This window comes from Rasamsonia emersonii, assembly GCF_000968595.1.
Source record: "Rasamsonia emersonii CBS 393.64 chromosome Unknown ctg1118621760049, whole genome shotgun sequence".
Lineage (NCBI taxonomy): Eukaryota > Fungi > Ascomycota > Eurotiomycetes > Eurotiales > Trichocomaceae > Rasamsonia > Rasamsonia emersonii.
In genome coordinates, this window is record NW_013563238.1 from 55,394 (window position 1) to 69,729 (window position 14,336).

Genomic DNA, 14,336 nt, shown 5'->3' on the forward strand with positions numbered 1-14,336 from the left:
CTGAGAGCTCGCTATGACGGAAAGGCCAGTGCCACAGCCTGGCCCAGCCAAGCTGAAGCGAAATGCAGGCCCCGATGAGTGGCTGGAGGCAGCCAAGGACTGCAAATACCTGTCGGAGCATCATATGAAACAGCTGTGCGAGATCGTCAAGGAGTACATGATGGAAGGTTGCTCCTCCTGTCCCTGTGGTCCTGTCTTCCACTGATTTCTTGGCCCAGAGTCGAATATCCAGCCCGTGTCCACACCCGTCACGATATGTGGAGACATCCACGGACAGTTCTACGATCTCCTCGAGCTGTTCCGCGTCGCTGGCGGAATGCCCAACGAGACCAATGTCGAGCCCCCTACCACGGCTCCCTCGGTGATCACATCGGAGGATATCGAGCCGCCTACGACGATTTCCGATCCCAAGCTCCGGAAGAAGCTGAGAAATGCTAATAGTCCCTCCGACGGTGATGATGACGCAGATTCCAGCAGCGGGAGAGAGCGGTCGTCTAGTGGATCTTTGCGGGGGACTGATCTCCCGCCGGGAAATTTTGTTTTCCTTGGGGATTATGTCGACCGAGGCTATTTCAGTTTGGAGACGTTGACGTTGTTGCTGTGTCTGAAGGCGAAGTCGGTTCCAATCAAATCGACCGGGATATCCGGATCCCCGCTGACTTCGCGTGCAGGTACCCAGATCGAATCACGTTGGTGCGTGGGAATCACGAGTCGCGCCAGATTACGCAAGTGTACGGGTTTTATGAGGAGTGCTTCCAGAAATACGGCAATGCCTCCGTTTGGAAGGCGTGCTGCCAGGTGTTTGACTTTATGACGCTAGGCGCCATTATCGACGGAAAGGTTCTGTGTGTGCATGGAGGGTTGAGTCCGGAGATCAGGACGCTGGACCAGGTGCGCGTCGTAGCACGGGCGCAAGAGATTCCTCATGAAGGTGCCTTCTGTGACTTGGTGTGGTCCGATCCGGAGGACGTGGAGACCTGGGCTGTCAGTCCTAGAGGAGCTGGTAAGGAACCTTTCGTCTGGCGAGGATGTCCTGTTGCTGACGGCTGTAGGCTGGCTGTTTGGAGACAAGGTTGCCGAAGAGTTTTGCCATGTCAACGATCTGACGTTGATTGCCCGAGCGCACCAGCTGGTTAATGAGGGCTACAAGTACCATTTTGAGAAGCAGAACGTGGTGACGGTGTGGAGCGCCCCGAACTACTGCTACCGATGCGGGAACCTGGCCTCGGTGTGCGAAGTGCGTGAAGATCTCAAGCCGACGTTCAAGCTGTTCAGCGCGGTCAGTGACGACCAGCGACACGTGCCCGTGTCGAGACCCGGACGGGGCGAGTATTTCCTGTAGAGTATTCACGGTCACGAGTCATGCATTGCGTATAGTTCTATGCCTTGTCTGGATGGGCCGGGACGATTATTGCATGGCGCAAGGGCGTTTGGTTTCGTTTTGGGTTGAGGGAGTGGGCCGTTGCCAGTATACCAGCGTATATTAGCGGGCATTTGATTTCTGGAGATTCGTATTTATGCACGGTCATAAAGACAATGTTTTCTGTTGATTTAGTTTACTGCAGGAAATGACTTCTTCAGCCGCATAGGCCGTAATACGGATTCTTGGCCTTGGGAAGGAGTCATTCGGCTAAGAGATTCCTACAGACTTCTTAGCAAACCTATCGTGCAAGTGATTTTCCTCATTACGCTGAGACGGGGGGATCATCACCAGTCCCTTGTTTTGATTCAGTCATGATCGCCTTCAACCCTGACACGCTGCTCCAGCTGTGGCTGTGGTATGGGGGCGATGACAGTCCACGATCCATACCTCGATCCTCTCATGACGGTGGCACACAAAAGACCAGATCCCTCTGTCACTGGCAGCAAAGACTGCAGTCGAGGGTGTACTGCTTCGACTCAGCCAAGTCACCCTTGCCAGACCACCACCCTTGAAGGTGTCGCCAACAAGGCGCTGATCAGAGATGACGTCCTAGATGATCTCAGCAGTGCATGATCATGATGTACCATCGCAAGCAGACGAGGAGACACAAGTTTCCTCCGGCGATTTCAAAGCCTACCTCGTGTCCGTCTATGCGAGAGCGTTGAAAACACTGGTCGATTTCGCGAGCTGAGCAATATACGTACATATGAACTTAATTTGCATGTTGCATATGCATTCTATGCACTGGAGTACGGTGACGGCCTGATTTGCTGCAGACTAGGACACTTCTGGCGATGTCTTAAGACATCGAACGTTATAATAAATGATTATACCCCCCTGTATGTATGTACAGTGTCATTTGCTGCTCTTGCACTGTATGTCGACGTTTAGATAGATAGAGGTGATTAGATAAAAGAATAATAGATTCAAGGGAATGATAATAAGACTAGATATGTACTGTAGTATGTGTTAAAGAGAAATAAACAGCATTACGTGTTTTCATAATGTCCGTGAGTAGATCAACAGAGATCAATGCAGTAGACTCCGCTTTAGCATGGCCTCTATCCTCTAGGTTGATAGTGAAGTATGTACAATGTCCAATTCAGCATTGCATTATCTATCTGTGAAATTCTGCAGAGTTCAAACAAACAAACGTACCTATTTGCTGCTCTCATCAGGATATGGTGTAACAGGCAAGAATACACATTTGACTAAATACTAGGACTCCTAGCTTACGGAAACCAATAATTAGGAAAGATCAAAAAGATGGGAAACAAACTGATTGCAAGCCCAAAACTATAGATCGGTTAGCTTCTATTTCCTTCCTCTGTCTCTGGTATGCCTACTTTATCTATATCCTGCGCAGAACGCTAGCTACACAAAACGGAATCGTGCTTCTTAACTTGACGTCCAAAGGAGTTTCTTTCTCTTGATTTTCTTGAAAATGGTTTCCTGGCTGCTTTGATTATGTCCTGGCAGGAGTAGAATGGCGAGAAAAATCTGCAAGATAAAGAAGATCAGGACAATGAATACAACAGTTCTAAGCAGAAGAGATATTTCTTAGCTTGATCTTGCATCTTGTGCAATAAAAACAAACTGCTATAAATCTGGATAGCTAGTGGCGTTGCCTTTCCAGGATAAGCTTGACTCTGTCATGGTTCAATCTGCTGCTACTCTCTTCTCAATCACTTGTGCGTTGTGTTTTTACTTACAGCTATAGAAGTAGGTAGTTAATGTACTGTACGTCCACCTGCTGTGGCATTCTCTGCAGAGAGGGATTGTAGTGAATATCGATCAAGCGAGCTCAGCCAGGCTATTTATTGTCTATCGACCCCCTTCTCCCTTCTCTCTTTCTTCTTTCCCCTCCTCGCCATCCTACCTTCGCGAGTAGCTGTATACACAATTTTTGTGCTGTATATCAGCTATATATATAGAACTCTCTTTTCATATATTCTATATCATTCTTTATTATCTCATTCCCGTGAGCCTCTTCAGTCAATCCAGTCTATCATACACTCGCTGCGAGGTTAACAGACTCCGTCCTGGCAACTTGACAATATCCAACCTCTGATAATGGAACGAGACACCCTTATAAACCGTTGGGACCGTCAACCCAACGGCCTGTAAGAGCTGCAGTGACGGTTGTGGCTCGTTTATCAGTGCGTTGGCGTGACTGGCTCCCTTAGCGGTAGCTGCGCCAATTGCCATTACAACAGCCTGGGCGCGCGGTGCAATCTGAGACGTAAGTAGCAATACAAGCTTTATATAGATGAACTTACCAGTATCGAATATAGCGGAACAGCCGAGAACCTGCAGTTGTATGGCTAAGGACAAGACTCCCCTACCGCCGCCACCACTGCAGCTGCTGCAGACGAAAGGGAAAAAGCGTCCTGCTCTGGCTGGCACGAAAAAGGGCGAGCGTGGCCGCAAGAAGATACGTTTCGAGGGAGGACAAACAAGGGAATTTCGAGCAGAACTTGAAGAACTCGCCAACTGCGAGGTCACAGAACGCATCGCACAGCCCAAACCCAGCATGGTATGGATCGTCTCTAGTCTGCTTTGTTGTTTGTCTCTATAGTTTATACGGTATCTGACAGCTAGCCAGTGTCCGTGTCCTCGAATGTGCTCCGCAGTGACTGCATTACCGACGACGTTTCTCTGGCAGTTGCCGGCGCTGATATCGTCCAGAATGGATATTACTTTAAGTATATGGCGCCGTATACCTCCATTGTCGGCCAAATCAGGATTATCAAGAGCTTCCAAATGCAACAGACGGAAGAAGATTCGCCTGTAGAACAGTCTACAGACGATGATATCTATCATCGATGAGGAATTTATCTTCGGAAGAACAATCACAGGAGGGAGATAAAGTCGGACTGAATTAATTGCAGTGCAGTTGTCCAATAATTCGACAGCTCCAGTACATCTGGTACAGGGCGCGATAATTACAAGTTATGGAATTATATCAGTTATGTTCAAAAGTTCGCTAATTTAACATCGATAACGAAAGCAGTTTCCATTAGTCACAATACCGGTTGTGCGATCGATGTCCTTGACTGATCGGAAAGGAATTTCTTCAGCGACAAGTCGACTAACCTGGAAATAAAACAAATTTTCAGCCTCACACTAGTTCTTAGGGTTGAGACAAGGGAGGAGATGGACCCAATTAGTCTTTTTTTTTAGGGTTGATAATCAGCTCATTGATCTGTCTTCTTGATTTGTGGATATATCAGTGGTGACTATTGAACTAGATAAAGAAAATAGTTCCTTGCAGTGAATGCCTGCCCTGGATAGACTATACATAGAAGAGTCATACCTAGATGAATCTTCGTTTTCTAGTTCCATTTTTTTAAGATACCATTAGATACGTATAGCATCATATCCAGCTAGGAGGTAACTCTTCTTATGTTTTTTTCACAAAATAAATCTTTTTCTGCGCCATAATAACCATCACTTGACCAGATGAAAGTGTTCGCACACCTCGTGTTACTGTCATCTCGCAGACTAGAATAATACCGCGGAAGGCTGCTTGTTCTAATCGTCAAATTCCAACCAGAACACACCATCACCAATCCAATCCAATCAATCCATGCAATAGAATAGGAACAAAAAACAAACAAACAAACACCATGAACCGCTTATTTCTATTTAAACGGAAGAAGAAGAAAAAGTTAAATATCCCCCCACCCAGTACGCCGCAGTCTCGGCGTCGTCGGTCCTCGTCGTACACGGTTGCCCCGCACCTCCAAGCCGAGTTCGACGTGCCGCTGTCCGCGTTCGCAGCCGCGCATGCAGAATATACGGATTTTGTCGTTGCGGGGTTTATCTTTTCTGAAAGATCTTCTGTTCCTCCTGCTGCTCCTGCTGCTGCTGTGTCTACTGCTCCACGCATGCTCCTCCTCCAGCGCGCCTGGTCCGACTCGTACGGCGGATACTGGGATTTCCCCGGCGGATCGGTCGAACCGTCGTCCGACGCGACGCTGCTGGATGGTGTCGCGCGCGAAGTCCGCGAGGAGACGGGGTTCCATGTCTCGCGTATCCGGGAGCTGGTGCGGGTGGACGCGTGGGTGGCGCATATGGGGAGGAGGAAGGTGGCTAAGTATTCGTTTATTGTGGATGTGCATGAAGCAGCAGAATCATCGGCAGCATCTGGAGAATGGGAAGACGAGGATGATGAATCTGAATCTGACCACAACAGCGTCGTGACGCAGCAGCAGCAGCAGCAGCAGCACATGCCTCTCAACTGGGAAGACCAAGTCCAGCTCGCAGAAGCAGAGCATCAGCGCTATGTCTGGGCGACGGAGGAAGAGGTCGAAGCCAGCGTGGTCAACAAACGCAATGGTCGCGGCGAAGAAGGACCGTATCTGTTTGTCGGCATCCAGGGTGAGACGGCGTTGGAGGCGTTTCGCAAGTATAAGAGTCTGAAGGGGGATTGAGTTGGTATATATTATGCTATATCTATATTCTATATGCTATATATTACATGCTATGTTTGTCAGAATTCTGCTTGAGGATCTTCATTACTAGCATATATCGAGGTTTGGATAAATTACAAGGATTTATACGGTTGCAATCTAATCTCTATACCATGTGCATTCAGGCTTATACAGAACTGGCAGCCCTGCTTTCCCTCTTCGGCCGCGCCTCGCGACGCCATTTCGGACCCTGCTTCATAATATACCACAGGATCGGACTGCAGCCAAAGACGACCAGACCGAACAGCGTGCACGTCCAGCCCACGCCCATCCCGTCGATCATCGGCACGACGAGCGCCGTCGATCCCGCCCCCAGCCAGCAGCGCAGGAGATTGTTGGCCGCCGTGACCGTGCCCGCTCGCCCCGGGTACAGATCGATAACCAGAACGGAGATGGTGTTCAAGGTGGCGCTGACGCTGAAGCCGATGACGAACAGCAGAATCAACGGCCCGGCCAGGTTCGTCTTGTACTGCACTGTCCAGCCAAAGCCAATCATGCAGACAGCGCTGAGGAACGCGGTTGGCACGGCCACTTCAAGGCGGGCGCGCTCAATGGGGAAATTAGTCAGGTCGGTGCGTTTGTTGCGCTCAACCGGTATCCCCAGCCGCTTGGCGTGGTATCGGAACCGCGAGTCGATGACGCGGCCTCGAACGAACGCGGCGACCATGCTGCCAACACCCAGCGGGATGTAGCAGAGCGAGATCTGCAGCTGATTAAAGCGGTAGATATCCGCGAACTGGGACGGAATCATGGCCACTGTCGCGTACATGCCACAGCAGACGATCGCGATGTAGGCCAGGGCGTACCCGCTTTCTCGTTGGAAGACGAGCTTGAGCGTTGCAAACGGATTAGGGACGCGCAGATGACGGCCCCGGGCCAGCTCGTCGCGTTTCTCCCAGGGGATCGTCTTCCCCGCCCTGACGGCCCTCTTCTCCTGGATGATGTTCGTGCAGCATCGATTCCATGCCACGGGCGGGATAGACCCGTCGCCAACAACCTTGCGGCACGTTTCTGGGAAGAAGAAGAGCATGGGGACAAAGACAGCTCCGGCGACGATGACCAGAAACCAGAAGATGAAATGCCAGCCGACATACTGCGCGAGGAGACCGCCGATGACAGGGCCCAGCGACGGCCCTATCATCGGCGCCACTGAGAGATAGGCGACGTAGACGCCGCGCTCGGACGAGGTCACAATGTCCGCCGCAACCGCGTTGGCGAGGGAGACTGTCCCGCTGCTTCCGGCGCTCTGGAGGCAGCGAAGGACCATCAGGGCGGGATAGCTGTTCTGCACGGCCAGGCCGATGTTCGCCGCGATATAGATGACGAAGCAGATCATGTACGCGGGGCGTCTGCCCGCGTTGTCGGAGAACTGCCCGATGAACGTCGGCGCCAGGCCCTGCATGAACTGGAACAGTTGTTAATCGAATATTATCACCCATTGCGCCAGGGCAGCAAACCTACCATGTACGTGGTAATGGTCAGGTTGACCAGAGAGTTCGACACCTTCAGATCGGCGGCAATCGTGTTGAGCGCCGGGAAGAAGATCTGCGCCGAGATGGGCGAGAAGAAGGACGCGATGCCGGCCGCGAGGATGATGATCTTTTTCTGCGTGGGCGTCCAGACAGACCAGACGGCGTCGTCGGTGGCATTTCGCTGGGCGTCGGTCGTCTGGACTTCACTCGAGTGTGCGCCATCCTGTTTGATGGAATCGGGGTTCTCTGCAGCGCGAGCATCGCCGGAGACAGGCACGTCCTCGCTGGCCAGTTTGTCTTCTGTCGCAGACATGCCTTTGTCACGTTGCAATGAGGATAGGAAGAATCTATCTTGAGTCCTCACAATCAAGAAAAGAGCAATTCATTCAAAGAATCAGTCCTACATGGAACAATCCTCAGCATTGAATCCGCACGACTGGGCATGTTTTATATCAAGATCAAACAAGACGGCCTTGTAGCTGCATATCAGATTTCCAGCTGAGCTGACCGGTAAACAGCGAGATCGCGTCTGATTGATCTGCTGGCAATCCCGGAACTGGCCTGACGGGTGCTCTCCGCCAATCACGGTGGTTGGAGATAATCACTAAGCAGCGCCTGATTGGATCGATTACGCGGCCTGGAGCGGAACCGGCTGGACAGGAGAGAACAGGTCGCGATAATGCCAGTTGGGTATCGTATCGTTTATTATTGCTTAGGTTATGTACTTGGTGATTGAGGTATGGACAGCAAGTGTGTCTATCTTCAAGCCGGTCCAGGAAGCAAGAGTAACAGCCTGCTTCTGGTATAATATAATACTGGCGACATGTTTACAGCCGCCCGTCGAGGTCATCCTCCACCGGCAGCACCCCTTCTGCCTGCAACTCCAGAGCCACTTCGTCGACCTTCTTCCACACTCGCAGCAGGTTCCCTCCCACCACTTTCGCGGCATCCTCGTCGCTGACGCCGCGTCGGAGCAATTCGGCCACCAGGGCCGGGAATTTCGACACGTCGTCCAATCCGGCCGGTGTGGAGGTGATGCCGTCAAAGTCACTGCCCAGGCCGACGTGCTCGTAGCCGATCAGTTCGCCGATGTGGACGATGTGGTCGACGACGTGCTCGAGAGTTGCGTTCGCGGGGTAGAAGTCTGGCAGTTCGTCCGGTCGATTGGAGGCGGTACAGGACACGAAATCGGGCGCGAAGTTTACCATGACCAGCGAGTCGGTCTTTTTGACCAGCTGCAGCACGTCATCGGGGACGTTGCGCGGATGCGGACAAACCGCATACGCGGAGCTGTGGCTGAAGATGACCGGCGCCTTGCTTCCGCTCCAGTCGTCCTTGCCCGCTCCCAGGACATGGCGCATCGTGTCCTGGCTGACATGCGACAGATCGACGATCATGCCCAGCCGGTTCATCTCCCGGACCAGATCCTTTCCGCGCTCGCTGACGCCGTGCCACAACGGTTCTGCCTTCTTCACGCCGCCGCCGGGAATCTCCACCAGGGCCGCATCGGCGAAGAGGTTGTGGCAGTTGTGGGTGAGGGTGGCATAGGACACGCCCAGCTTGTAGAAGGTCCGGAGATGGGCGAAGGAATTGCCGATCGAGTGCAGACCTTCGATCCCGTACGGCGAGATGATCTTCCCCTGGCGGAAGGCCTGCAGGGCGGTCGTTCCGTTGGGCGGTTCCGAAAAGACATGCGGATACGCCTGCTGCAGTCTGGAGATCACGTCGACTTGCTCGAACGTCTGCCTGACACCTGCTGAAGTCAGCAACCACGAATTCAAGTCATCGACGTAGGCCTTACTGTGCGCATAATTTGCACCGGAATAGTTGGCGCCATCGGCGGGACACGGCACGTAGACGCTCCAGAAGGAGCCTCCCACCTTGCCAGCAGACAGCCGGGGCAGATCGACATGGCCGGGCAGATGGCCATGGACGAACAGGTCGGTGAAGTTGGATCCGTAGATGCGATTGCCAAAGCGAGAGCGGATCAGAATGGGGAGGTCGTTGTGTCCGTCTGTGCGCATTGCGTATGAGCAGATATCTCTTCGTGAGGCTGGGGGATCGCCCTACCTATCAGCGGCGTCTCAGTCAGGATCTGGTCGACTCGCTCCTCGATCGATCTGGGGCCGCGATGTCGCTGGCAGTGTCTGATCGGAAGAGGACGCAGCGTGAGGGCAATCAACGTGAGAAAGAAGGCCAGCACTACGGTGCAGAACCGTGCCAGACGTGAGCGCGTTCCAGGGATCGAGTCCCGCTTGAATGCTTATCAGACAGTGCAGCTGGGAGCTGCGCGTCGCCCTCCAAGAGGGCTCCTTTTTCCTCGACCATGCTGGCTGTGAGCACTGATCAAGACAGCAGGGTGATATTCGATGGTCTTATCTCGATTGTGAGGGGATTCAGTTAGACGGATTATGTCATGGCGTCTCCGATAACTAGCGTGATTGCGGTTGATCTGCATCTGCAAGCTGGCATCCTCGCAACGAAACAAGCACCAATACGGTGAAACTAGACCGCTGCCTACTCCGTAGACCTGCCAGGAGTCTTCTTTGCTGGTTTTCGTCTGCTCGCCTTGGTTGTCTCCAGCTGCGTTGGAGGGACCCCACCGTAGAGCGATGAAAAACAGAATTGATAAAACAAATCGACAAATTAATAAATTGATAAAATATGAAATTGACAAAATAACTAATTGACGAAACAACGAACCTGGCCTGATTCTATTGTGGGATTGTTGTATTTATTTGTCTTCTCCAGCTGGGAGATCCCCTCACGTGTCCCGCCCTCGTCTCCGCCATCAACGCCGAATTTTGTTTTTTTCTTTCCCACTCGCTGCCAACACGACCAACACTCTTCTGCTTCTGCCATCTGCGCCACAGTTCGACTTGAATGACCGCCCCGTCTGCGCAGACCGGGCGTCTTCAGTCATCATGGCAGGCGACGCAACCGCTACTGGCGTTTCATGTGGGTTGTGCGATGTCATTGGATTTGGATCTCTGCAGTACTGACTGTCGACCACAGGGCTTCTGACCGTTTGGCATGCCGTCCGTATTCCCTTGCTACTCGCGCTTGCCGTCATCGTTCTTGTTCGCTCCTATGGCAAATCGCTGCCCCGATCGAAGACTCCGTCCTCCTCGTCCATTCCGCCCTCACCTCGTCTGGAAAAGGCCGTCTGGCCTCAGGATGACGGCGCGGAAAAGCAAACGGCCAGTATTCCGGCGGTAGATATCGAGAAAGCCCCGTCGAGCAACACAGCCAAACCGAAAACTGCGGCTGCTGGCCCCAAAAGAGTGGTCGGCAATCGACAGCTGAAAGATGCAGCCAAGCGTCGAGGCGCGTCCGATGACCTCGCGTCGCCGTCCTTCATAAAACCCATCATCTTTTTCGCCTCGCTGACCGGCTCGACGGAGAGATTTGCCAACTCACTCGTGGAGGAGCTGCGCGCCGCCGCCCAGGAACGGTCCAAGAGCGTCCAACGGGACCGCGGCCTGCTGCTTCCGGAGATTTACGATCTGTCGTACATCGACTTCGAGGACTACTTTGTCTCCGCCCCCAAGCCGCCGCCCAACTCGCCGCAGACCCGCTACGTCTACTGTCTGCTGATCCCGACCTACAACATCGACTCCATCATCAACACCTTCCTCAGTCACCTCGACGAGACCCACCATGACTTCCGCATCGACACGGCGCCCTTGTCCGGCCTGGCGGGATATTCCGTGTTTGGATTTGGCGACGGAGAGGGGTGGCCCACCGAAGAGGAAGGGTTCTGCTCCCAGGCAAAGGAGCTGGACCGATGGATGGCAAAACTCACCGGCAAAAAGCGAGCGTATCCGCTGGGCCTCGGCGATGTAAAGAGCAACGCTCAAGACGCGTTGAAAGAGTGGACGCGCGGATTGCTGGACGTCTTGGATGAGATCGTCGAGACCGGAGGACTGGGAGAAGGCGTTCCAGGAAGCGGAGATCCGCTGGAAAGCGACGAAGAAGACGTCGCGGAGGATGGCGAGGACAATGTGACGGGTCACAAAGATAAGGCCGAGGCTGTGGTGGATCTCGAAGACATCAAGTTGAACGTGGACAGTGGCATGTCAGATACCAAATCCAAGTCAGCTACGTCGAACCAATCGTCCGCGACGACCCCTGCTGTGAAGGAGATGGTTCCCAAATCGTCTCCGACATACGCCGCTCTCACGAAGCAAGGATACACGATTGTGGGCTCTCACTCCGGCGTCAAGATCTGCCGCTGGACCAAGTCGGCCCTCCGCGGGCGCGGGTCCTGCTACAAGTATTCGTTCTACGGCATCCGGTCGCACCTGTGTATGGAGACCACGCCGTCGCTGTCGTGCAGCAACAAATGCGTGTTCTGCTGGCGCCACGGCACTAACCCGGTCGGCACGACGTGGCGCTGGAAGGTCGATCCGCCGGAGATGATCTTCCAGGGGGTGAAAGAGGGCCACTACAAGAAGATCAAGATGCTGCGCGGCGTGCCCGGCATCCGGGCGGACCGGTTCGCCGAGGCGATGCGCATCCGACACTGCGCGCTGAGCCTGGTGGGCGAGCCGATCTTCTACCCCCATATCAACGAGTTTGTCCGGTTGCTGCACAGCGAGCAGATCTCCAGCTTCCTGGTGTGCAACGCGCAGCACCCGGACCAGCTGGCTGCTCTGGACCGGGTGACGCAGCTGTATGTGTCGATCGACGCGAGCAACCGCGAGAGCCTGCGCAAGATCGACCGGCCGCTGCATCGCGACTTCTGGGAGCGGTTCCAGCGCTGTCTGGACATCCTGCGGGAGAAGCGACACGTGCAGCGGACGGTGTTCCGTCTGACGCTGGTCAAGGGATTCAACATCGAAGACGAGATCAGGGGATATGCGGATCTGGTCGAGAAGGCGCTGCCGTGCTTTGTCGAAGTCAAGGGCGTGACGTACTGCGGCACGAGCACGAGCGCCGGAGCAGGACTGACGATGAAGAATGTTCCTTTCTACGAAGAGGTGGCCGCATTTGTGGTCGCGCTGAACGACGAGCTGCAGCGACGGGGGTTGAAATACGGCATCGCGGCGGAGCACGCGCACAGCTGCTGCATCCTCATCGCGTCGGAGCGGTTCCTGGTCAACGGCCGGTGGCACACGCGGATCAACTACGATCGGTTCTTCGAGCTGCTGGAGCGGGAGAAGTCGAAGGGCATCTCGTTCGGTCCGGAGGACTACATGGCCGAGACGGAGGAGTGGGCGCTCTGGGGGAATGGAGGGTTTGACCCGAACGACGAGCGAGTGTACAAGAAGGGACGCAACAAGACAGTGAATCGGCAGGAAAATGACAGCAAGTCGTGAATAATCGCGATGACAGCCATTGCCTACAGCACTCAAGAGAATAAGAGCCGGCCAAGTCGGGTATCCTCAGCGGATCGATAGTCATCTGAATTAGCAAGATTGCTGCTAGATATATATATGGAGTTAAGGCTGGACATCCTGAATGTACTGAGCATGTTTACATTTTGGCTCTATGTTATTCACTGAGTCACTAGGACATTTACATTCAACAGTTCCCCAGCAGCTTCTCCTCCTTGCCCAGCGTCGTGCAGATGGATTGCAGCGCGCAGTCAATCATCTCCGGGTCGTTGGACTTGCCCCAAGGCAGGCAGCCGTCGTGGCAGCGCAGCTCGCGGTCGAGATGGAAGATGCCGAGACCGGGCTGCTTGGAGACGCGGACGACCTGCTGCAGCAGATCGGCGAGGTCCTTGACGTGGCGGGTCTGCTTGCAGAGGAAGCGCTTGTCGAGCATGGCGGCGAGGGAGTAGTTGCCGACCTTGTTGGCCAGCGCCATCAGCCGCTCGAGGTCCTCGAGGATGCGCTTCTCGACGGCGAGGGCCTCGCGAACGGGGCCGACCGGCTCGACGGGGTTATCGGAGAACTCGATCTTGGGGGCCTCGATGTCGGTGGGTTTGCAGCGGCCGCCGCGTTGGAGGTATTTTTCGAGCCAGTGGGCGTCGGCGAGGGATTCGATGGCGGAGCGTTCCCAGAGGCTGTCATCATCAGCGAAAACATCCACACGATGTTGTCCAGCCAGACCAGACGTATTAGAGGGAAGATATACATACAGCGCGAAACCATGCAACGCGATATTTGCGCGCGAACAATCAGCCGCCAACTTGCGGAAGAAGAGCCAGCTAGTCAATTCTTCATGGATATGGCCTCTGATCGACTACAGCGGTCAGCGGGGGTCTCCTTGACCTGACGTGGTTATACACACCTCCTCCAGTTCATGCGTAAACGACGACACACGGACACAGTCATCGATATTCTTGGCCGAGACTTCGCTGATGATGCGAGCGGCGTCTTCGGTCGGGGCCATTTTCGTCTGTTGTTGTTGTTTCCTGTCGGTGAAGCCAAAGATGCGTTTGAGATCCAGGGTGGAGGGAGTGGACTGTAGTAGTACAGTACAATATAATATGATATGATATGATATTGTGTGGGTAATTATTTACTGTTCTTTATTTACACTATCGACGAGAAGAATTTTTTTATATATATAAAACAGAGCGTGGCACAGAGCCTGTGTGTGTAGGTATGTGTCAGGGACCTTGAAGATGGCTGTCACGATGACATATTATTATTATTATTATAATCAGGTTTAACGTCCATACCGAGCCTTTCGGCTATGACAGACCCCGATTCTTGGGCAGAAGCCCCTATTAGTCCCTAATCCCATCTTTGGCCATTCTGAACCTTTTCCTCGCCCCAGGCCGCCTAGTTGCGTAGGGCTTTTGGGCCTTTATAAGCCCTCCTTGTTGCCAGTATCAGTATGGGTGTCGCCTGCCTACTGCAGGCCACCCTCCCCTATTATCCTTCTCCCTCACGTTCTGCCTCCTCTAGGGCTGCCAGCCCCCATTCATCATCCTTCCGTGTCCTCTCGGCTGCTCGAGCTGCTTCCCCTAAGGGGCATCCAACCGTTGTGTCTGCTAGGAACTGCAGGATG

The 14,336-nt window shown here is 53.6% G+C and overlaps 7 protein-coding genes across 7 annotated transcripts; 4 read left to right on the forward strand and 3 right to left on the reverse strand.

The window, feature by feature from the left end:
* Nucleotides 1-13: 13 nt before the first annotated feature.
* On the forward strand, nt 14-1,342 carry T310_3074 (Phosphoprotein phosphatase; the record flags this gene model as incomplete). Its single annotated transcript, XM_013474066.1, has 4 exons — nt 14-167; nt 219-615; nt 672-1,003; nt 1,053-1,342. 4 exons carry the CDS (start codon nt 14-16, stop codon nt 1,340-1,342), a joined length of 1,173 nt encoding a protein of 390 aa, XP_013329520.1.
* Nucleotides 1,343-3,496: 2,154 nt separating this feature from the next.
* Nucleotides 3,497-4,252, forward strand: T310_3075 (uncharacterized protein; the record flags this gene model as incomplete). The annotated part of the gene is made up of 4 exons (XM_013474067.1): nt 3,497-3,546; nt 3,640-3,665; nt 3,706-3,959; nt 4,025-4,252. 4 exons carry the CDS (start codon nt 3,497-3,499, stop codon nt 4,250-4,252), a joined length of 558 nt encoding a protein of 185 aa, XP_013329521.1.
* An 800-nt stretch (nt 4,253-5,052) lies between these two features.
* On the forward strand, nt 5,053-5,859 carry T310_3076 (NUDIX domain protein; the record flags this gene model as incomplete). Its single annotated transcript, XM_013474068.1, has 1 exon — nt 5,053-5,859. One exon carries the CDS (start codon nt 5,053-5,055, stop codon nt 5,857-5,859), a length of 807 nt encoding a protein of 268 aa, XP_013329522.1.
* Nucleotides 5,860-6,025: 166 nt separating this feature from the next.
* T310_3077 (Uncharacterized protein) lies at nt 6,026-7,683 on the reverse strand (the record flags this gene model as incomplete). Its single annotated transcript, XM_013474069.1, has 2 exons — nt 6,026-7,303; nt 7,360-7,683. The coding sequence occupies 2 exons, from the start codon at nt 7,681-7,683 to the stop codon at nt 6,026-6,028; spliced, it is 1,602 nt and encodes a 533-aa protein (XP_013329523.1).
* Nucleotides 7,684-8,197: 514 nt separating this feature from the next.
* Nucleotides 8,198-9,828, reverse strand: T310_3078 (Dipeptidase; the record flags this gene model as incomplete). Its single annotated transcript, XM_013474070.1, has 4 exons — nt 8,198-9,123; nt 9,172-9,384; nt 9,441-9,632; nt 9,777-9,828. 4 exons carry the CDS (start codon nt 9,826-9,828, stop codon nt 8,198-8,200), a joined length of 1,383 nt encoding a protein of 460 aa, XP_013329524.1.
* Nucleotides 9,829-10,294: 466 nt separating this feature from the next.
* Nucleotides 10,295-12,691, forward strand: T310_3079 (Flavodoxin and radical SAM domain protein; the record flags this gene model as incomplete). Its single annotated transcript, XM_013474071.1, has 2 exons — nt 10,295-10,328; nt 10,386-12,691. The coding sequence occupies 2 exons, from the start codon at nt 10,295-10,297 to the stop codon at nt 12,689-12,691; spliced, it is 2,340 nt and encodes a 779-aa protein (XP_013329525.1).
* A 205-nt stretch (nt 12,692-12,896) lies between these two features.
* On the reverse strand, nt 12,897-13,712 carry T310_3080 (Uncharacterized protein; the record flags this gene model as incomplete). The annotated part of the gene is made up of 2 exons (XM_013474072.1): nt 12,897-13,562; nt 13,611-13,712. 2 exons carry the CDS (start codon nt 13,710-13,712, stop codon nt 12,897-12,899), a joined length of 768 nt encoding a protein of 255 aa, XP_013329526.1.
* Nucleotides 13,713-14,336: the final 624 nt, after the last annotated feature.